This window comes from Stenella coeruleoalba (assembly GCF_951394435.1).
Source record: "Stenella coeruleoalba genome assembly, chromosome: 1".
NCBI classification, from domain to species: domain Eukaryota; kingdom Metazoa; phylum Chordata; class Mammalia; order Artiodactyla; family Delphinidae; genus Stenella; species Stenella coeruleoalba.
Window position 1 is genome coordinate 138444003 of NC_137169.1, and position 23015 is coordinate 138467017.

Genomic DNA, 23015 nt, shown 5'->3' on the forward strand with positions numbered 1-23015 from the left:
AGAAATTTAGCAATTTTATGAGATACAACTTGAATGTATAAAAATCAATTCAATTCTATACACTAGTGATGAAACACTGGAAATGAAACTTTTTAAAGTAACATTTATATTAGCCCCAAAACATGAAATACTAGTTATAAATCTAATAAAGCGTGGCAATGTCTATTGAGAAAAGTGCAAGATAATGATGAAATAAATTACAGGATGTCATCAGGAATGGCAGAGTAAGAACAACTGAAAATTCTGCCATAAAAGCAATGATAACACTAGCAAAGAATGTCAAATCCAATTTTCTAAAATGATGGAAATTGACCAAAGATTTGCAACAATCCAGGGAGTGTTTTTCCCCCCCATGGGTGAATAATAGTAAGAATATCATGTTTTGTGGCATTTTAACTTTCTCTATTCCCATCCTCCTCTATCTCTCAGCAGTTAATCTTGAAATTGGATATTCTACAACCACAGTGAAAAACAGCAGCCTAGCATCCACTGGAGGAATTGAGAATGGGATTGGAGCTCTTTCAAAGCCCCAACCTCAGAAAACTGTCATTATTTAATCTGTCTAGCAGTATTTCCACAAGTATGGCTTATATTGACTCAGAGTTTGCCCAGTGGAAATAGTCATTTCTTTAGGATGTCTGTTGACAATAACCAGTGGCAACTGCTTAACACTACAGTTGCCTAAGGCAGCAATAAAGCTGGGGTAAACAACAAACAAACAAAAAAAGGTAAAAGGAAAGCTGAGAAATGACATGTCCATAAGGGGCTTTGCAAAGCTCCAACATATTCCCAGAAATCTAGAAGGCCATGATCATGCAAAGTGGTGTCTGTACACACAGGGACATGTGCATTCCCAAGAGACATCTGAGAAGAACCTAAACTCTCACCTCCTTTTGACCTTGTGGTTCTGCTTAAGCAGCAAATGGTGAACAAAGAAGAGTGCTCATCTGTCTGACTGAATGTTAAAGGTATGCTGCAACACACTAACAGAGCCCTCAAAAAAGGCTAAAAAAAGTTATTGGCTCTAGGAATTTATGAAATTCTCTGTTCCATTATTAGCTCAGCACTAAGTTAACTGGACAGAGATTTTAATGACCACATATGACAAAAATACATATTTTATGTAACTTGCTTAGGAAAGTCACTAAGCAAACGAACAGCAGCAAAAAAAAATCCTGAGGAGAAAAAGGCTCTGATTTCTATATTTGCTACACTATATTATTTAAAATGTCCAGTTTTCAACAAAAAAATTATGACACATGCAAAGAAACAAGAAAGCATGGCTGATACACAGTTGGGGGGAAGTGGCCATAGAAACTGGGCCAATTAAAATCCCATACATTAAACTTACTAGAGAAATACTTCAAATCAACTATTTAAATATGTTCAAAAAACTAAGGGAAACCATAACTAGAGAACTAAAGGAAAGTATGAGAATGATGCCTCAGCAAATAGAGAAGATGAGTAAAGAGACAGAAGTTATAAAACGAAGAATTCACTAAAGGAGCTCAACAACAGGTACAAATGGGTAGAAAAAAGAATCTTAAAAGTCAACTGAGATTATCTAGTCTGAAGAACAGAAAGAAAAAAATACAGAGAACTAAACAGAACCTCATGGACCTGTGGGATCCCCATCAAGTGTACAAACATAAGCCTAATAGTGATCCCAGAGAAGAGGTAAAGAAAGGAGCAGGAAGAATATTTAAAAGAAATAATCACTAAACCTCCTCCAATTTGATGAAAACCATAATCTACACATCCAAGAAACTCAATGAACTTCAAGAAGGATAAATTCAGAGATCTGTACCTAGGTATATCATAATCAAACTGCTTAAATAAAAAGAGAAAATTATGAAAGCAGTGAGAGAGAAATGATCCATCTCATACAATGAATCTTCAGTAAGATTAACAACAGATTTCTCATGAGAAACCATGGCGGATAGAAGGTAGTGAGATGACATATTTAAAGCACCGAAAGAAAAAAAGACTGTCAACAAAAATTCTCTTTCCTGTAAAACTATTCTTTAAAAATGCTGGACAAATTAAGACATTCCAAGGTAAACAAAAACTGAGAGAATTTATGACTTATAGACCTAATTTACAAGAAGTACTAAAGGAAGTCTTTAGGCTGAAAGAACAGTAGACAATAGTTCTAATGCACGTAGAGAAATAAAGAGCACTTTTAAAAGTAACTACACAGTGGCTTCCCTGGTGGCGCAGTGGTTGAGAGTCCGCCTGCCAATGCAGGGGACACGAGTTCGAGCCCTGGTCCGGGGAGATCCCATATGCCGCGGAGCGGCTGGGCCCGTGAGCCATGGCTGCTGAGCCTACGCGTCTGGAGCCTGTGCCCCGCAATGGGAGAGGCCACAACAGTGAGAGGCCTGTGTACCGCAAAAATAAATAAACTACATAATATAAAAGATTATATAAATATTTCATTTATAATTCTTTTTTTCCTGATTAAAAAGAGAATTGAATAAAGCAATAATTATAAATCTGTGTTGATGGGCATCTAATAACACAATTTGAATGACAATAACAAGGGGGAGGAAAACAAACAAAATATAGGCACAGAGTTTTTGTATACTATTGAAATTAAGTTGGTATTAATTCTAACTAGGTTATTATAAGTTAAGATGTAATTGTGATAACCTGAGAACCTACTAATAAAATAAAAAAATATAGTAAAAGAAATGGCAAGGGGATTAAAATGGTGAACTCAAAAACATTTATTTAACACAAAAGAAAAGAGTAATGGAGAAATAGAGGAACAAAAAGACATAAGAAAAGACATAGAAAACAAACAGCAAAGTGACATTACAAAGGTAACTATCTTATCAGTAATTGCATGAAATGTAAATGGTTTAAATACCCCAATAAAAAAATGAGATATTGGAAGAATGGAAAAACAAACCACAAATATGATTCAACTATATATTTTCTGTAAGAGACAAGCTCAGTTTGAAAGCTAAAAAAATAGCAAAAAAATACATATAAATCACATAAACTATAACCAAACACATTTCCCATAACCAATAGGTCAAAGAGGAAATTACAAGAAAACCAGGAAATCCTTGAGACAAATAAAAATGAATATAAAACATATCACACTTCATGAGTTTCAGGTAAAACACTGCTTAAAGGGAAATGTATAGCTATAATCATCTATATTAAAGAAGAAAGTTATCAAATCAATAGCCTAATCTTCTACCTTAAGAAACTAGAAAGAAGAAAGGAAACACTATCTAAAGCAATCCAAAGGGAGGAAGTTATAAAGATTAGACACAAATGAAATAAAGGGAAAACAAGCAAAATCAAAAACTGGTTTTTTGAAAAGGTCAACATATTTGACAAATCTTCAGCTAGACGGACAAAGAAAAAAGAAGAGAAGACTCAAATTATTAATATCAGGAATGAAAGAGGGGACATTACAACTGACCTTACAGACATAAAAAGATTATAGGAGAATCCCATGAACAATTTATGCTAAAATAGATAATCCAGATCACACAGACCAATTTCTAGAAAGATACAAATTACTGAAACTGACTCAACAAGAAATAGACATCATCACCAAAAAACTACCAGAGCTCATCAATGAATTCAGTAAAGATGCAGGTTACAAAATATACAGAAATCTGTTGCATTTCTATACACTAACAATGTTAAAATGACCATACTACCCAAACAATGTACAGATTCAATGCAATCCCTGTCAAAATACCAGTGGCATTTTTCACAGAAATAGAACAAATAATTCTAAAATTTGTATGGAAACACAAAAGACCCTGAATAGCTAAAACATTCTTGAGAAAGACCCAGAGGTGTCATGCTACCTGATTTCAAACTATACTGCAAAGCTACAGTAACCAAAACAGCATAATACTGGCACAAAAACAGACACATAGATCAATGGAACAGCATAGAAAGCCCAGCAAATATGGACTTATATGGGCAATTACTCTATGAAAAAGGAGGAGGCAATAATATACAATGGGAAAAAGACAGTCTCTTTGACAAATGGTGTTGGGAAAACTGGACAGCTAGATGCAGAAGAATCAAAGTGGACTACTGTCACATTACGCACAAAAATAAATTCAAAATGGATTAAAGATTTAAATGTAAGACCTAAGACCATAAAACTTCTAGAAGAAAACATAGGTATTTGCTCTTTGACATTGGTCTTCATAATATGTTTTTGGATATGCCTCCTTGGGTAGGGGAAACAAAAGCAAAAATAAACAGGACTATATCAAACTAAAACGTTTTTCACAGAGCAGGAAACTATCAGTAAAACGAAAAGGCCACCTAGTGAATGGGAGAAGGTATTTGCCAATTATATATCTGATAAGTGGTTAATATCAAAAATATATAAAGAACTCATACAATTCAACAACAAAAGAACAAACAACCTGACTGAAGAATGGGCAGAGAATCAAAATAAACATTTTTCCAAGGAAGATAACATACACAGATGGCCAACAGGCAGATGAAAAGATGCTCAACATCACTAATCATCAGGGAAATGCAAATCAAAACCACAATGAGATATTACCTCACACCTGTCATAAAAACTATTATCAAAAAGGCAACAAATAACAAGTGTTTGCAAGGATGTGGAGAAAAGGAGAACTCATGTGCACTGTTGGTGGGAATGTAAATTGGTGCAGCCACTATGAAAAACAGTATGGAGATTTCTCAAAAGATTAAAAATAGAACTACCATATGATCTAGCAATACCACTCCTCAGTATTTATCCAAAGAAGCATAAACACCAATTAGAAAAGATGTATGCACGTCTATATTCATTGTAGCATTATTTACAATAGCCAAGATATGGAAGCAACCAAAGTGTGCATCAATAGACGAATGGATAAAGAATATGTTGTGTACACACACACACACACACACACACACACACACACACACACACACACAAATAAAATCCTGTCATTTGCAATGACATGGATGGACTTAGAGGGTATTATGCTTAGTGAAATAAGTCAGACAGAGAAAGGCTAATAATGTATGATTTCACTTAAATGTGAAATCTAAAGAAACAAACAAGTGAACAAACATAATAAAACATAAACAGAGTTATAGATACAGATAACAAATAGGGGTTTGCCAGTGGTGGGAGGGGGAAGGAGAAGGAAAGAAATAAGTGTGGAAGATTAAGAGGTACAAAATTCCAGTTGCAAAATAAATGAGTCACAGGTATGAAATGTACAGTGTGGGGAATATAGTTAATAACTATGTAATATCTTTGCATGGTGACATATGGTAACTGATTTATTGTAGTGATCAGTTTGAAATACACAGAAATTTTGAATTAATATGCTGTGTAACAGGAACTAACATAGTGCTATAGGTCTATTATACTTTAAAAAAAATAACAAACAAACTTACAGAAAAAGATATCATATTTGTGGTTACCAGAGGTGGAGATGGGGTGGAGGGAGGGGGAAGTGGATGCAGATCGAAAAGTATGAACTTCCAGTTATAAGATAAATAAGTACTAGTGATGTACAACATTATAAATATAATTAACACTGCTGTATGTCATATACAAAAGCTGTTAAGAGAGTAAATCTCAAGAGTTCTCATCAGAAGAAAAAACTTTTTTTCTATTTCTTTACTTTTATACCTGTATGACATGAGGGATGTTCACTAAAATTATTGTGATAATCACTTCATGATGTATGTAAATCAAATCATTATGTTGTGTACCTTAAACTTATACAGTGCTGTATGTCTACTATATTTCAATAAAACTGGAAGAAGAAACAATAAAAACAAAGAAAATTGATAGTGAATGAAAAAGAAGAAATAGACATTCTGGATAGAGTGATAATAAAAAAGATTAATTTAGTAAAAAAAAATTTTCCACAAAGAAAATTCAGGATCAATGTCTTCACTGAATTCTTATAAACATTTAAAAGAGGAACAATGTCAATCCTTCACAAACTCTTCCAAAAAACAGAAAAAGTAGAAACACTTCCCAAATAATTCTATGAAGTTATCTTACCCTGATACCAAAACCAATAAAGACATTACAAGTAAAGAAAGTTACAGATCAAAAACATCTTCATAAAATACTAGTAAACCAAATTTAACATCATAAATAAAGGATTATACACCACAAGCAACCGGGATTTATCCTAAAGATTCAAGGTGGGTTCAACATGTGAAAACCAAATAATGAACAATATGATAGAATAAAGGACAAAAACAAATGATCATATCCATAGGTGCAGAAAAAAGCATTTGTCAAATTCCAACATTCTTTCACTATAAAAACAAAAAACATTGAAAAAATAGAAATTCCTCACCTGAGAAAGGGGATTTATAAAAATCAACAGCTAACATCACACTTGAAGGCTCTCCTTCAAAACACTACTCTCCCCCTATGATCAGGAACAAGACACCAACATCCACATTTACCACTTCTAGTAAATATTGTTCTGGAGGTATTAGCCTCCAGGGCAATTAAGCAAGAAAAAGAAAAGGCTTCCAGATTAGAAAGGAAGAAGTAAAACAAATGTGTACAAGAAGAAACATACAATATGTTAACTATAAAATTTCCTAAATTATAAAAAAAAAATCTTAACATGGAAACTAACACATAATATATACTTTTATTCATAAAATGGAATATTAACAGGGCAGCTAAAATGAATGAACCAGATCTCAAAATTTTAAACTCTCAAAAACTATTTTTATGAAAAAGCCAAGGTGAAAATACACTATAAAGCCACTTATGTAAATTTTAACATGAAGACAATAGCATGTATATTATTTAATATACTTATAAGCATATTAGGTTGAAATAGTTAATATCTGACAATTTTTAGTCTGTGAGAATGGCAATTTTATATGGTTCAACCTTATAATAAAGGTATAAAAAAGACATGAGAATGATAATTGTAAATACAGAATAGGAGGGGGGATCTTCAAGAATCTTTAAAAATTGTTTAAGTACATTTTGATATTTCAAGGTCATAAATCTCCATTACCTGGAAAAAACCACTGATGAAAAATTTCTAAATTATTTTAGAAAGTTAGATGTTACTAAAAATGCTCAAGTCAAATAAAAGGAAATAGCAACAAGTTATTAAGATTAGATCTGTCCTCGTGAATGAAAAGAATTTTAGAATTGGAACTAGAAGTATAGTGGTTGGCACAGTTGCTTTTAAATAGAGGTACCCACCTACAGGCTAAAAGAATTAAAGATAATTACTGTAAATTTTTGGAAAAAATATCTGGTATAATATCAAACTGAGAATCTCCATTTTTTTATAAATTTTTTTAATTGTTTTATTTTTTTAACCTCTTTATTGGAGTATAATTGCTTTACAATGTTTTGTTAGTTTCTGCTGTATAACGAAGTGAATCAGCTATATGTATACATATGTCCCCATATCCCCTCCCTCTGCGCCTCCCTTCCATCCTCCCTATCCCACCCCTCTAGGTGGTCACAAAGCACCAAGCTGATCTCCCTGTGCTATGCAGCTGCTTCCCACTAGCTATCTATTTAACATTTGGTAGAGAATTTTCATCTTTGAAAATAACAAAGCTTAAAGACTGAGCATTTTGACAATACCATTAATAGACTGATATAGGTAAGAAACAAACTGCCAATGCAGTAGAACAGAAAACAAATCTGTGTCCATTCCACAAAGACTTAGATAATGGCTTTTCCTCATTTCTATCAAAAGTTCAAATTGAAATTTAAATTATGCATGATGAGGTTAGGTTAATTATCTGATCTCTAGTCAGTGTGACACAAAAGAAAACATTTCACTCTGAAACAAATTACAAAAATAAATCATAAAAATCTAGAACTTCAAACTATGATGGCTCTAGAACGGAGAGTCAAAGGAGCTTGTTCATTTATTTTTTAATGCTCACAATGGTAAGGATTTTATACCAGAAAATTTAGACTGTGTTTTCTGTTTTTGTTATTGTTAATGTTGCTTTTAGGTATCAATAGCAAAAAGATAAGAATACACTCCAGCTGTCATGGAACCATAAAAAGGAAAATAAAGTTCTAAATAACAGTATCGTTGCAGACAACAATAACAAAAAGCACAAGCATTCCATATAGAGTCATATACGATTAATACAGGCATTTTATACAATTACACAATACATACACTATTATAAAGTTCCTTGAATTGAGGAAAGTCTGAAAACTCACCCCCAGAACCAGTAGTTAAGATCAGTGAAAGGCAAGGTGTTATCCTGAAGAATTAACAGATGACCGCAAAATACTCAAAAGTGATAATCAACCACTAGAGAACAGCAGCTTGCATTATGCCAACTTTAGCCAGTTGCTTTCCTTCTCTTCAGACCCAGCCTTCTACAGTTATCTGCACTCAAGGCCTTCTGTCCTTCATCATTCAGGCTCATTTTAAAATTATCTACAGTCCCTTTTCGACCATCATCATTAGACTGAAAGTGCATTCTTGATGGCCACCCTAGGTATCATTTTCAGTTTTATAACTTCTCATTCTCCTTGATATTCAGCTGCTTGATATTATTGAAGAGCTTCGTGAATTTTTCAGTATCTGTCTTCTAAATCCTAATCCTTCCAGGCCACATCTGTATCCCCTCAGCTGCCTCTCTTCCATATCTCCATTTCCCAACCTTCTATCTATAGCTCAATACTCTTTTTTCTACATTTCTTTCCTTCAAGAATTTCACCTGCTTCTAGAGCTTCAAAAATGACCTCTATGAGGAATATTCTTATCTGCATATCATTAGTCCTTAAATCAATCCTCAAATCCACTCTCTTGTCCCAAATGACCTTTTGCCATTTCCACTTGGATAATTCTTTACTATCTCAAATAAATAATTTAAAACTCATTCCCCTAAACTTACTCTGTCCCCTCTTCCTTCTCTCTTCCCCTCTGCTCCATTAACCTTCTCCTCTTCTCCCTCCCTCTCCCCACCTCACAAGCATGCACACACACAACCGCAACTTCCTTATTTCCCTCTATACTGGTATATCTAGGAAACATCTTTGAGCCTTTCTTCTCCTTTAGTCACAACGGCTGCTCAACTACTTCTTTGTAACATTTTTTATTCTCACAAACCTAGTTCATAAGGTATCAATTCCGTAACGTTGCCAAAGAGATGAGGCTGACAAACTGATTGAAGCTGTAAAGACTTGTACCCATTATATTCTATCTTTCAGATCCTGCCGTCCACTTATGTATTCAGCAAATATTGAATAGCTACTGTGGGACAGGCAATCTTCTAGGCTCTTGGGACATATCAGTCAACAATGCAAACAAAAAAATCTCTGCCTTCATAAGACTTATATTCTAGAGGGATAAACAGATATATACAACAATAAGAAGTAACGTATAATATGTGAAAACAGTTAAGTGTTACAGAAAAAAAAAAAAACAATAGAGTGGCATAATGAGGGCCAGACATGGGGAGCTGGTGTTGGCAATTTTGAACAGGGTAGTAAGGAAGACTTCATTAAGAAGGTGATATCTGAGCAGACTTGAAGCAGGTAAGGGAGTCTGCCCTGTGGATATCAGAAGGTAAAATGGTTCCAACTGAATGAAGGAATAGCCAGTGGTGCAAAGGCTCTAAGACAGAAACTGCCTCACAAAATCAAGAAACAGAAAAAGGCCAGTTTGGCTGCGACAAAGAGAGCAAGGAAAACAGTAATAAGAGATAAAGCCAGAGAGGCAACTGCAGTCAGTTCATGTAGGTCTTAGAGGCCATTGTAAAAATGGTGGCTTTCATGCTGGGGAGGCAGGGAAACAACAGAGCATTTTGAACAGAGAAGTAATATGATATGACTCATTTTTAACAGAGAAACTCTGGCTTCTGTGTTGAGAATAAAGCGGAGGGCCAGAGTGCAAGCAGTTGAAAGACTGTGCAACAATCCAGTAAGAACAACAATCGTGACTTGGATGGGAATGATTCTAGTGGAGCTGGTAAGAAGGAATCAAACTGGATATATTTTGAAAGTATGATCAGCAGGATTTTTCCTGACACTTGAGATATCAAATGGGAGAGAAAGAGAACTGGCAAGGATGACTCCAAATCCTTTGCTCTGAAGTAGTGGAAAAATAGTTGCCCTCACCTGAGATGGGGAAGGCTATGGGAGAAACTGTGTGAGTCAAAGAGAGAGGTCTAAAAACCAGGATTTCAATGTAGGAAAAAGAAGCTTATTTTGAGGTATAAATTAAGCCTCCAAACGGAGATTTGGGACAGTCTGATGTATATAGCATTCTGGAGTTTAGGAAAGAGGTCTATGGGGAGGGCGATGGGTAGATCCCAATTTGGAAGTCAAGTCATTCAGATGGTATTTAAAGCTATGAGACTAGAGGTGATCTTTAAGGGAGTGAGTGTATATAGACTTGGAAACAAAGTCAGGGTGTAAGGCCTGGAATACCAATATTAAGAAGTCAAGTAATAGATAAAGAGGAACTAGGAATCGAAGTGATAAGTAGCAACTAGAAATTCAAAGGCAAACCAGGAGATGATGCACTCTTAGATGCCAAGTGAAGAAAGTCTATCAAGGAGGAAGGAGTGATCTCAACTCTATTAAATGATGTTGATGGGTCACATAAATTATTGAAATTAACTAATAGATTTATGAAATGAAGGTCAATTAGTTTAACTGTGGTGATGAGCTAAAGCCTGACAGTAGTCGGTAGAATTGGAAAAGAGGAATTCAAGACAACTGTCACTGACAATACTTTGGGGGAGTTTTGCTTAAAAAGAGGAACAAGGAAATGAAACAGTGGGCTGGTGGAGGAAATCGGGGTCAAGAAAATGTTTTTCATGGAAGAGTAACAACTTACCTTTGAAATATTCCATTTAAAGAGAAGACTTTACAATATAGGAGTAAGTGGGGAAAAGGCTGGGAAAATTTCCTGGATAAGATCGATTGTAAGACAGAGGTGGGTAAATATAGCAGTGTGAATCTACAGACGTTCTTTTATGATTTGGTTTCATTTTCATAGTGAAAGAGGAGGTAATATCAACTTAGAGGATAAGGAGTAAGTTTGAGAAGAGAACAAATTATGTACATAGTTGTCATAAGATGGGGAAACTGCATGGACAAGAGAAATATGGAATGATTGCAGGGCAGTATCCAGGGCACATATGAGGTTTATGATCATAAACTTAAGGGAGACCAGGCATCCTGATTGGGTACATTTAACCAGTACTGTGGTGTTGCCAAGATAATACTAGAAAGTGAAAAAAAAAAAAAAAGGCAGGAGAGTCACGGTGTGTGTAAGAAAGTGATTATAATATTTGACCATGAAACTTAAGCTGACTAACAAGGGGATAATACACATCAAGGGAGTGGGGAACAGTGAAAAGTTGTTCAGATCAATTGATTGAAGGTCCCAGAGAGGTTGAAAGATGACCTGATTCAGGGTACCAGAGAGTACAAGGTGATAAATACAAGTGCATGTCAGACAGAAAAAGGAAATGCAAGAAGTTTATATGCTAGATGAAATGATGAAAAGACTGCTTCTTGACAAAGGGAACTGCTAAGAGGCACTGAAATAAAAAGTAAAAATATTGCTCAGTAGAAGTCACACGATCACTAGTTAAGTTGGGATCGTCTAACAACAAAAATTCAGAATCCTCAATATGTTTCAGGTTTAAATATTGGCAGTGAATAGATTTCAGGCAAACCAAAGATAACTGATGTAAAATTGAAAAACAAACAGACATAAGCTTAAGGCCCACAAAAGCCAAAAATCTCCAGGAAAAAGGAGAAGGTGTAACTATAAAGTCAATTCTCGAATTCTACTAAAATAATCCTTTGGGCTAAGTAATAGGTACCTTCCTTGGCCAAAATACCTGAGACCAGCAATAGTTAAGGACCAAGAGAGCTGCAGAGTTAAGGTACAGAGTTGGTCAAAGAAAGAAAATGTTATATCAAGTGTTACAATAATAGTTGGACTTTCACTTCTGCTTCAGATGTAGAAAGTTGCAAGAGACCATCACTTTGCTATCAAACAACCAAAATAAGCCAGATAAGCTATAAAATCATTTTTAACCCATCAGAAAGTAGAGGACACAGAGAAATCCGAATAAATTAAATTCTAGAAAGTAACAAGCCTTTCATAGGAGAACTGAGACCGACATCTGCTCTCATCCCTAACAGAGAGGTGAGAAGTAGCAGAATCAGTTACACAGTAAGAAGAAAGCAGCCCCACGTAGGCTGGGATGACAAATCCCAAAGAGCACCAACCACAGAGTCTGAGTCCATCCTGATTCTAGCCTCAAATATCTGAAACCAGTGGTGAACTAAATTATATTAAAACTGAAATAAAGCTCACATCCAGGTCAACTTCAAATCAGTTTGATGCTGTTATCCTCCCACCATCCTCCTACCCTCCACTAACACACATACTCTAGAGGCTTGATAGACCCAGCAGTGCTCTTTTCTCTGGTCACTATTATTTACTTCTCTCTCTTCTATTCCCTTATACGAAATGTCTGGTAAACAATAAAAACATTTTAAGACACATGAAACAGCAAGAAAATGTGACCCATCATAAAAAAAGGAAATAGTCAATAGACATGGCCCGGATGTTGGAATTATCAAATAGGGATTTGAAAATATCTATGGTAAAAATACTAAAAGATCTAGTGGAAATGGTGACAATACATGTGAAAAGATGGGGAAACAGGAGCAGAGAGATGGATCCTAAAAAAAGGAGCCAAATGGAAATACTGGAAATGAAAAGTGTGCTGTTAACAAATGAAGAATTTTCTAGATAAGCTTAACGGCAGCCTAGATACACGAGAGAAAATAATCAGTGACTATCAAGACAAATCAATAGAAAGTATCCAAAGAGAAACACTAAGAATAAAAAAAGAGTAGGGAAAACAAAAACAAGCAAACAAATAAAAACTGTGCTCAAGATCTGTGAGATACTATTCTGTGCTCTAACATAAGTGTAATTGAAGTCCCAGAGTAAGAGGAGAAAGAATGTGGAATGAAAAGGAAAAGGAAAAGCAAGAAAAGTTTAAAGAGATAATCATCAGAACTTCCAAAAGTAGTGAAAACCTCAACTTGTACATCCAAGAATCTGAGCAAACCTCAACCAGGATAAATACTATGAAAACTACATCCAGGCATAACTTAAACTACTAACATAAAAGAGAAAATTTTAAGCAACAAGAGAAAAATGGCATATACCTTACAAAGGAATACTGATAAGAATGATGGCTGATTTCTCACCAGAAACAATGAAAGCAAGTAGACAATGAAACAACAATCTTTAAAGTGCCGGAAAAAATTACAATTAGCTATGTAGAATTCTACAGCCAGTGAAAATATCTTTCAAAAGCAAAGACAAATTAAAGACATTTTTCATAAAAGCTGAGGGAATTTTTTTCCCACTGACTGAATTATAAGCAATGAAAAAGGAAATTCTTCAGACTAAAAAGAAATAACACCAGGTAGAATTCAGGATTTGTAAGAAACAATGAAGAGTACCAGAGAGGACTAATCTTTGAAGAGAGAAAGAAATTATTTCATGGGACTTTCCTACACAAAATACAGCAGTTTTAAACATCTAGTACATCATTGCCCTAAATTGAACATTTTTTTCTTCCTCGCTCTAAGAAAATTTTTCTTTTCAGCCAAAAAATTAAATGTAGTCCATGACCATTATTTTTAAATATTTAACTTTCACAAAGTCAATAAACTTAATATCTAAATTATTATAACATTAATATTTATAATAGCAAAGTTTCATTGAGTATCAAACACGAACCAAGTATATATTATTCATAAGTTTTATACTTGCTTTGAAAACTCTATCTAAAACACATGTTACATATGAGGAAACAAATGAGGAAATTGGATTGAGAAGCTCAATTCTTTGCCAAAGTCATTGGCTTCTAAGTAGCAGAGCCAGATTCAAACCAAAAACTGTCCGACTCTAAATTTCATGCCTTGTTTCTCGGGCACTAATTATTATAACAGTAATTTCTATGTACAATGAGTTTAATATCCAGTGAAGATTTGTATTTCTTCAACTCATGTTAATAAGTTAGAGTATAGTGTACCTCACACTCATGCTTTTCTCATGTAATAACACATCATGAACCTGTTGCCAAGTCTCCACCAACAGACATTCTATTTCTCTTAATGGTGCACACTTTTTCATTGTTAAGTATAAACTATCATCTGTTTAAGCAATTCCCTTTTGAAGCTTTTAACTGGTCCCAATTATTTGCCACTTTAAGTCATTCTGCAATGAACATTTTTGTGTACATATTTAGGGCCTTGTTTAATTGTATTCTTGAGATATAGGCCCTGGAAGGAGAATACTTGGATGATGTAACTTCCACATTTTTACTTTTCATAGCTTGCCAGGTTATCACAAACTCTTTCCAACACTAGTATTCTCTCTTTTTATTCCTTGCCAAACTGAGTACAAAATGATAAGCATTGTTTGAATTTTAAATTCTCATTTTATTAGTCAGATGTTTCAATATTTTTCCATTAGTGTTTCTGGCCATGGTATCATGCTAATAAAAATCTTTCAATATGCCAGGATTATGGAAACATTTGCCTTTACTGTCCTCTACTACCTCATGATTACACATTTCACATTTTAATGAATTTTAACTCATCTGCAGTTTTTAGTTAATATAGTTGTAAGGTACACATTTAAATTATCTTTTTATTTTTGTACCATAGTGGGCCACTTGTCCCGATAGCATTGCTAGATATCTCTTCTGCAATGCTCTGAAACACCAATTTCATCTTTAATTAAACTGCTCTATACCTTTATATACCTTGTTCCTATACTCTTCTTCCATTCCATTTACCTGTCTTAATTCATCAATTTCTATACTTTTCTATTTCTTGTCTTTTTATCTAATTCCCAAAAAAAAAAATTCTCTCAGAAAAATTTAAGCATAATCTCAACTAAACTAAAAGGAAAGCTGACTTTCTATACCCTCGCTGAAGTTAGAAATGTTAACCTTTGGGACACTAGTAGAAAGAAAAGTAGTATTCCAACTCCAGAAAGAACAAGCAGGTGAATTAAGATACAACACACAGTAGAAAACATGAAGGGAAGGGAAGCTGGCATTAGCTTCAGATGATTATCGTTTTGTTCCCTGTATATTCACTTTCACAGCTACATAACAAACATCCACTGATTTCTTAATGACCAATTACCTTCTTAAGAATGTGCTACACACTTTTAAATGCATCATGTAGAGATGACCACATTTAAAAGGAAATTAGAATTCTGTTGATAAATGAATTCAGAAGTAGCTCAGGAAAGTTTTGATTCACATGATTTTGTATTTTTAAATCCACAATGTGGAGGGCTATTATCGTTCATTATCACAGTGACATTAGAGATTGCTTACAATTACATGTCTGTTACCACAGCTCCTCTAGGTTTTACGCCCAACTGGAGGCATTGAAATAAACACACAACTGGAAGAAAATATTCTAAAAAGAAACAGATACATATTGGTTGATATGGATGGTCTAAGGTGTTTCTATTTGTATATTTAGAAATCAGTCCAAGCAAATCAGAGTACCACGTTAATATGTACACATTATACGTATACATATCCCATTAGTACGGATACAGGGCTCAGGAAAAAGCATTCATCTGGTCCACTGATTAATTTCCTAGGTGAGGCAAAGACAAGGCTTGCAGCAACAGAAAGTGTCATTGGCAACATATTTTTCTAGAAAGTTATGCTAGTTAGAAATGAGACTCAAAGAAAAGGCTCTCTAGCAGCGAATACTCATGTGAAAAGTCGTTGCTTCCTGGGTACAGAACCAAAGAAACCAATTAAGCCTAACCAGAGAAGTAAGAAAAGCCATCTTGATTTCCTAAAGGCCTTCGTTTGATATGCCTGTGTTTGAGGTAGTATCTGTTCCAAAGCAGAGACAGCCAGCCCGGTGCTGCATGAGAGCACCTTTAATTCAGCTCGCAGTAATCTCTTGCGCAATTACCTCTCCTGAATGAAACCATCTTGGATGAGGACAAAAGTATGGAGGACAGGGACTTAATTTTTTTATTGAAAAAAGGAGCAAGTGAGAGAAAGAAAATGATTTATAATAAGTCCGTGGGAACATTCTGTACCTATCTCTTTTCTGATTAGAGAGGTGGCATGGAGCCTGCCTCATTAGGCAGAAGTAATGAGCCAGTCTATCTGCCATCTCTAATTAGAGAAAAGATACAGTAGGTACAACCGTACCTATAACTTGATGGGAAAAAAGATAAAAATTATTTTAAAATATTCTTTCCTCCTGTAGTTCTCCGATGCTCAGAACTTAAGGAGAAAAACTGTAATAAAAACTAAGTAACATTGGAAATAAACCCTTTTCCAATGATGTGTTTTCCAATCAGAAGTTGAATCAATTTTTTTGCAGTTTAAAAACAAGTATCATTTTCAGTCCACACAGTCCTTTGGAAGCATTAATTCAACATTTAGTATACTGAAATAGAATAGGAGCTAATCATTTCAACCCCACAGTGCAGAGTGGACAACTTTATGGCACTGTCTACTACTCTGAGCAACATTTGGGGCAATAAAACGCTTTTAGAAGTGCTAATTGGGAGGTAAATATTGAAATAAGGCTCACAAGATGTAATGTGTTATTAAGAATTTCTGCAGGCAGAGTACTTGATAAAATTTTTCAATATACTAATTACTCAAACCAAGCTTCTAAATATATTGGTTCCTTAAAATATTACTTCTTCACATAAGTTTAGCTTGATCTAAAAGAATATACAAATTAAAATAAGAGTCATGTTTCTTTGGATCTCTTAACAATTCTATGGAAAGTAATTGTTATCTCTGCTTCACAAGAAGAAAACAGATGTTCAAAGAGGTTAATAATAGTTGTCACTTATTAACATTTACAATATGACAAGCAGTACATACTACACATACACAGTCTCATAGAATTCTTATAATTTTCCCATGAATCATTTATTAAAACATTATTTAATAGATTAGAAACCTAAGACTTAAAAGGGATACATATTTTGACCAAAAATACACAACTAAATTGAATTCAACCCTAAATTTATCTGACCCCAGAGCCTGGAAATTTAACCACAGTGTTTTAGAATGTTTTTTGAAAATTAAAAATGTATACTTTTTTCTTTAAACTAGATGACTCAGGTCATAGGGAGAAATTAAAATTTTACATTGTTTCAAAATTATTAATAACAGCACCCATAAATATCTATGTGACAACTCCAAAGCCATGACTACTTATTCCTTTATTGCAAACATCTGAAAAGATTTGAGTGCCTACTATGTATATATGATAGGACTGTATAACTATTAGAATTAAAATTTAGCGAGGTCATTGGACTTAAGGTCAATATAAAAATTGATGGCATTTTATATAACAGAAAGAAAATTAGAGAATAAAGTTCCAAAACAATTGAAGTAAAATTACATGAATAAGAGGACCAACAGATACACAGGACTAAGTCTTACAAATATGAATGAGATGCTGTACAGAAAACTAAAAACATTGCTGGGAGAAAGTAAGGAGTATATGATGTTCATGGATCGGAAGACTTGATATTCTATAGCTGTCTATTCTCACAAAATTGAGTTAAGGATTTAAATTCCCTCAAAATTTTGTGAAAAACGAAAAACTCCTTCTAAAATTCATATAATAGCCAAGACAATCTTGAAAGAAAAAAAAAGTTGGAGAAATTAAATATTTCTAAATATTAAGACTTTTATGAAGCTACAATAATGAAAATTAAATGTTTTAATGATAAGTATGGGCAAACATACCATTGAAACAAAACGGTGAGCTCAGGAACAAACCCATCTTCACATAACAGATATATAATTTGTGACAAAGTTACCACTGCAAAGTAGTAGAGAAGTGATGAAAATGTTTAAGTGTAAGGGAACATCTTTATGGTCTTTATGGTGTTCTCCTACACTTTATTCTTTCAGGATTTGCAAAGATATTCTAAACAGGACATGAAAAGTATTAAGTTTGAAAGAAAAGTTAGTAAACTGGACTTCACTAAAATTAAGAATATCTGTTGATCAAAGGAAAATGATAGTATATGCCATAACCCAGAAGGTGATATTTGAAGTCCATGTATCTATCAAAGAACTCATATTCAGGGAGGGAGGGAGACGCAAGAGGGAAGACATATGGGAACATATGTTTATGTATGACTGATTCACTTTGTTATAAAGCAGAAACTAACACACCATTGTAAAGCAATTATACCCCAATAAAGATGTTAAAAAAAAAAAAAAAGAACTCATATTCAAAATACTGAAGAGCTCCTGTAAGCAATAAAAAGACAAACTATCCAACTAAAAATAGGCAAAAACTTAAATAGGTATTTCACAAAAGAGCATAGCCATGACCAAGAAGCACATGAAAATGTTCTCAACATCATAAATCATCAAGAAATGTACCATACAGCCACCAGAATGGCAAACAACAATAACATACGACAATACTCAGTGTTGGTAAGACACGGATCGCCGAAATTCTCAAATATCTTTGGGTAGAATACCCACTTTGAAAAAGTAAAGAAGTATTTCCTAAAGCTTAAAGAAACAGCAACACACAATATAGATAAATCTTACAGGCATAGTGCTTAGAAAAGGAATTAGACACAAAAGAGTACCTACTGCATGATTTAATTTACATGAGAATTCAAGAATAGGCAACACTAATCTATGCCAATAGAGGTCATTACTAACACTATTCTTGTTTCCCTTTAGAGTCGGTATTCACTAGGAGTCTTTAACACAAGAAATGTTTGATGATCTCATTCTGGATGAGAATTACATAGGATTAAAATTTTATAAAGCTGTACCCCCTTAATATTTATGCATTATGTTACATGCATGTTTTGCCTTTATTAAAAACTTACAATATTTTAAAATTTCTATAATGCAAAGTTATCAGACTATCTAAAAACTAACAAAAACGTGTGTAACATAATATTCTTAGCATTAATGAGCTTTTACAAGTAAGAAATTCCAGACTATAAATATAGACACACAACATGTATGAGGAATTAACAAATGAAATGCAAATTATCAAGACATATGTGGAAAGCCAGTGAACCTCACTAATGGCCAAATAATTCTAAGGCAGTGTACAAAAACATTTTTCAATGAGAGGAATGACAAAAGGGGAAAAAAACAAGGATAATTTGTAAGGTCAGTTACTGTTTAAGGAGGCAGATACTTACCTGTATTTTTAAGTGAGGTTGTAAATTTTCACAACCTTTCTGGAGATTATCTGTTGTTAAGCTTTAGGGTAATCAATCTCAGATGTATTAAAATTTAAAAATGACCATATATTTCAACCTATTTAACTTCTATTGATTCATGTTAGGGAAATAATTATAATACTAATAAGAGCATTACATATCAATATGAGTTAGTATATACAAAGTACAGTATTCATTCATTCCACAAATATGAAGCAACTACTAGGTACCAGATGCTGGAAAAACAGTAGTGCTTTTTATGACATAGCCTCATTTGATCCTTACAATGGGACTGTAATAGCATCATCATCAAGATTTTAAATTGGACGTAACTACAGTTTAGAGACATTAAAAAGTTATTCCAGGTCACAGGGCTAGTAAGTAGAGAGACGGGATTTGAAATCAGGGAAATTGACGCCAAAGTCAAAGGTCTTAGGGAACTGCACAGGCAATTGTTCAAGCACATATATATGTATATGGGTATAGGCATGATAGATATAGACACAGATATAATATATGGATATATATATTTAGTGTTTTCTATCAAATAACTGCTAATAATATTGAAATAGTAGAAATAACCTAAATGCTCAGCAATACAATCTTGTTTAAAAAGGTTTGGTTACAGCTATACAATTGTGCACAATGCAGCCATTTTCAATGAGAAGGCATACTGATATGTTTCTCATAACATTTGGAGCGGAAGTATTTATTTTCAGAGGGCCCAGAGAAAGCATATGTATGATAATTTCATTTTTGGAAAATTATTATATTTATAACCATATCTCTAGCTATATGTACAAAAATGATGGGAGGGTATAACAAAGTTAACTATATCTATCTATGAAGGTCAAAAAAGGAAAATGCTTCCTATTTTATAGGGTTCTGTGTTGTATGGATTTTCTTATAATGAGCATTTTTTAATAATATAAAATAATTCACATTCCCATTTTAAAGTGTAGACAATTTTACAGACCACTGTGATAGTTATTTCAAGAGAAGTCTAAATACAACTTCTGCTCTTTTCAGGATGTGAGGCATATTATCTTCTTAATCTCCATGGCCCATTTTTAGGGTGGGAAGATATGAACACCATTAATCCAGTTTATTCAATGTTGACTATTATTTTCCAGTTTCTGTCTAATACTCTAAGTCCTACTTTAACAATAGCCATACAATAAAATACAAACCTGAGAAAAAAAGAGAAAGAAAATATAATTTAAGAAGAAATACAGATGGCCAGGAGGCACACGAAAAGATGCTCAACATTGCTAATTATTAGAGAAAAGCACATCGAAACTACAATGAGGTCCCACCTCACAACGGTCAGAATGACCACCATTAAAAAGTCTACAAATAACAAATGCTGAAGAGAGTGTGGAGAAAAGGGAACCCTCCTACACTGTTGGTGGGAATGGAAGTTGGTGCAGCCACTGTGGAAAACAGTATGGAGGTTCCTCAGAAAACTAAAAATAGAATTACCATATGATCCAACAATCCCACCCCTGGGCATATATCCAGACAAGATTATAATTCAAAAAGATACATCCACCCTTATGTTCATAGCAGCACTATTCACAATAGCCAAGACATGGAAATAGCCTAGATGTCCATCAATAGATGAATGGATAAAGATGTGGTACATATAAACAATGGAATACTACTCAGCCATAAAAAAGAACAAAATAATGTCCTTTGCAGCAACATGGATGCAACTAGAGATTATCATACTAAGTGAAGTAAGTCAGAAAGAGAAAGACAAATACCATATATCACTTATATGTGGAATCTAGAATATGACACAAATGAACCTATCTATGAAATGGAAGCAAAACCACAGACATAGAGAATATACTGGTGGTTGCCAAGGGGGAGGGGAGTGGGAGAGGGTAGGAGTGGGAGTTTGGGATTAGCAGATGCAAACTGGTATATATAGAATGGATAAACAACAAGGTCCTACTGTAGAGCACAGGGAACTATATTCAATATCCTGTGATAAACCATAATGGAAAAGAATATATAAAAAAGAATGTATATATATGTGTGTAACTGAGTCACTTTGCTATACAGTAGAAATTAACACAACATTGTAATCCAACTTTACTTCAATAAAAAATAAATTTAAAAAATATATAGTTTATTACATAGTATTCTTACTTTAAAAATAAATGATAGAGACGTTCTAATTTTAAAGATTCCCTGATATATTGGGTTGAATAATGGCCTCCAAAAGATAAGACTACCTGCAACCTGCAACTGTGAGTTTATTTGGAAAAAGCGTCTTTGCTGATGTAATTAAGGATCTTGAGACAAGAAATACTGGATTAGGGTGGGTCCTAAATGTGGTCACAAGTGTCCTGAAAAGAGAAGGGGAAAAGGCCAGGTGAAGATGGAAGCAAAGATTGAAGTTATACAGCTACAAGTCAAGAAACACTAAGTATCGCCAGAAGCCACCAGAAAGAGAGAGGCGTGGAATGAATTCTCCCCTCAGAACCTGCAGAAGAAACCAATGCTGAATCCTTGATTTCAGACTTCTACCCTCCAGAACCACCAGAGGATGAAATCTGCTTAATTAAGCTGCCACCCAGTTGGTGCTGATGTGTTACAGCAGCGCTAGGAAACAAATACACCTGGGTATTTTAAAATATTATTTTTGACACAATTTTTAAGAAACAGTGTAATTGGATAAAATAAATAATTTTCTGAAGTCGGACTCTTACCATTTAAGCTCTGTCCTATTTGCATAGTACCAGAGGCAAAATCTGTAATTGAACCACTTAGAGTTCTTGCATCAAAAGCTGTATTATCCTCTTCCAAACCATTGACGAAGAAACTGATTTTTGTCTGATGTACCTGTAAGAAATTATCACCGTTATTATTTTGATTGCATAACCTTTTATTTTATAATAACTACACTTCAGCAGGCTTTCTCAAGTTAATTTCCTACTTCTCCACTTCCCTCAGCTGGAAAGACTGGAATTTTATTTAAATGGCTCAATAATACGTCTTGTGTTTGTATATCTAGATATAAACCTATATGTTATAGTTTTGTGCTGGGGTCATGTCTACCAGGGTATTCACAGGTATGCATAACTGTTTGTCCCATATATTTAACAACTCTGACTGTCATGCCTTTATAAGTGTTTTTGGAGACATGTTGTTTCTTTAGCTACTAGTTAGATTTGTTACGGTCATATTTGGAAACAAACAGAAATGAACACAAAGGGCAAAGATATTCAAAACCAGATATACCAAAAATGCATTACATATGGATATAATTCAATTTAGGTTGCTAGTACAAAAGGCTCCTTGTAAACATTTACTTTCTTAGGTGTTGGTATCTAGTCGGTAATTTTCATCTATACTTCTCTAATACAGAATAACGTAAAAAACTGCTAATCGTGTTCTAGGCTAATTAATCAGGCAACCTAACAACTCTCTACATCAGGGGTAAACAAACTTTTTCGGTAAACAGCCAGAGAAAAAATATTTTTTATTTGTTTGCCAAGTGATTTGGTTTTGGGTCCAAACGGTCCAGGTCACAACTGCTCAACTCTGCTGTAATAGGAAAGCAGCCAGAGACAACATGTATGTCAATGGGCATGGATGTGTTCCGGCAAAACTTTTATAAAAACAGGTAACCAGCCAGATTTGTCCCGTGAGTGTAGTCTGACCACCCCTGGATTACACCATAAAAAGTTATGAAATTTTTGTCTGCGTTGATCCCTGAACAGTCAATTCAATCAAACTTTTATG

The 23015-nt window shown here is 34.1% G+C and overlaps 1 protein-coding gene across 1 annotated transcript in view; it reads right to left on the minus strand.

Moving 5' to 3' along the window:
• USH2A (usherin) overlaps positions 1-23015 on the minus strand; it is a 785755-nt gene that overhangs the window by 709986 nt on the left and 52754 nt on the right. Inside the window, exon 3 of the mRNA XM_079900731.1 lies at positions 21980-22112. Coding sequence (XP_079756857.1) covers positions 21980-22112 — 133 coding nt within the window. The remainder of the gene's footprint in view (positions 1-21979; positions 22113-23015) is intronic.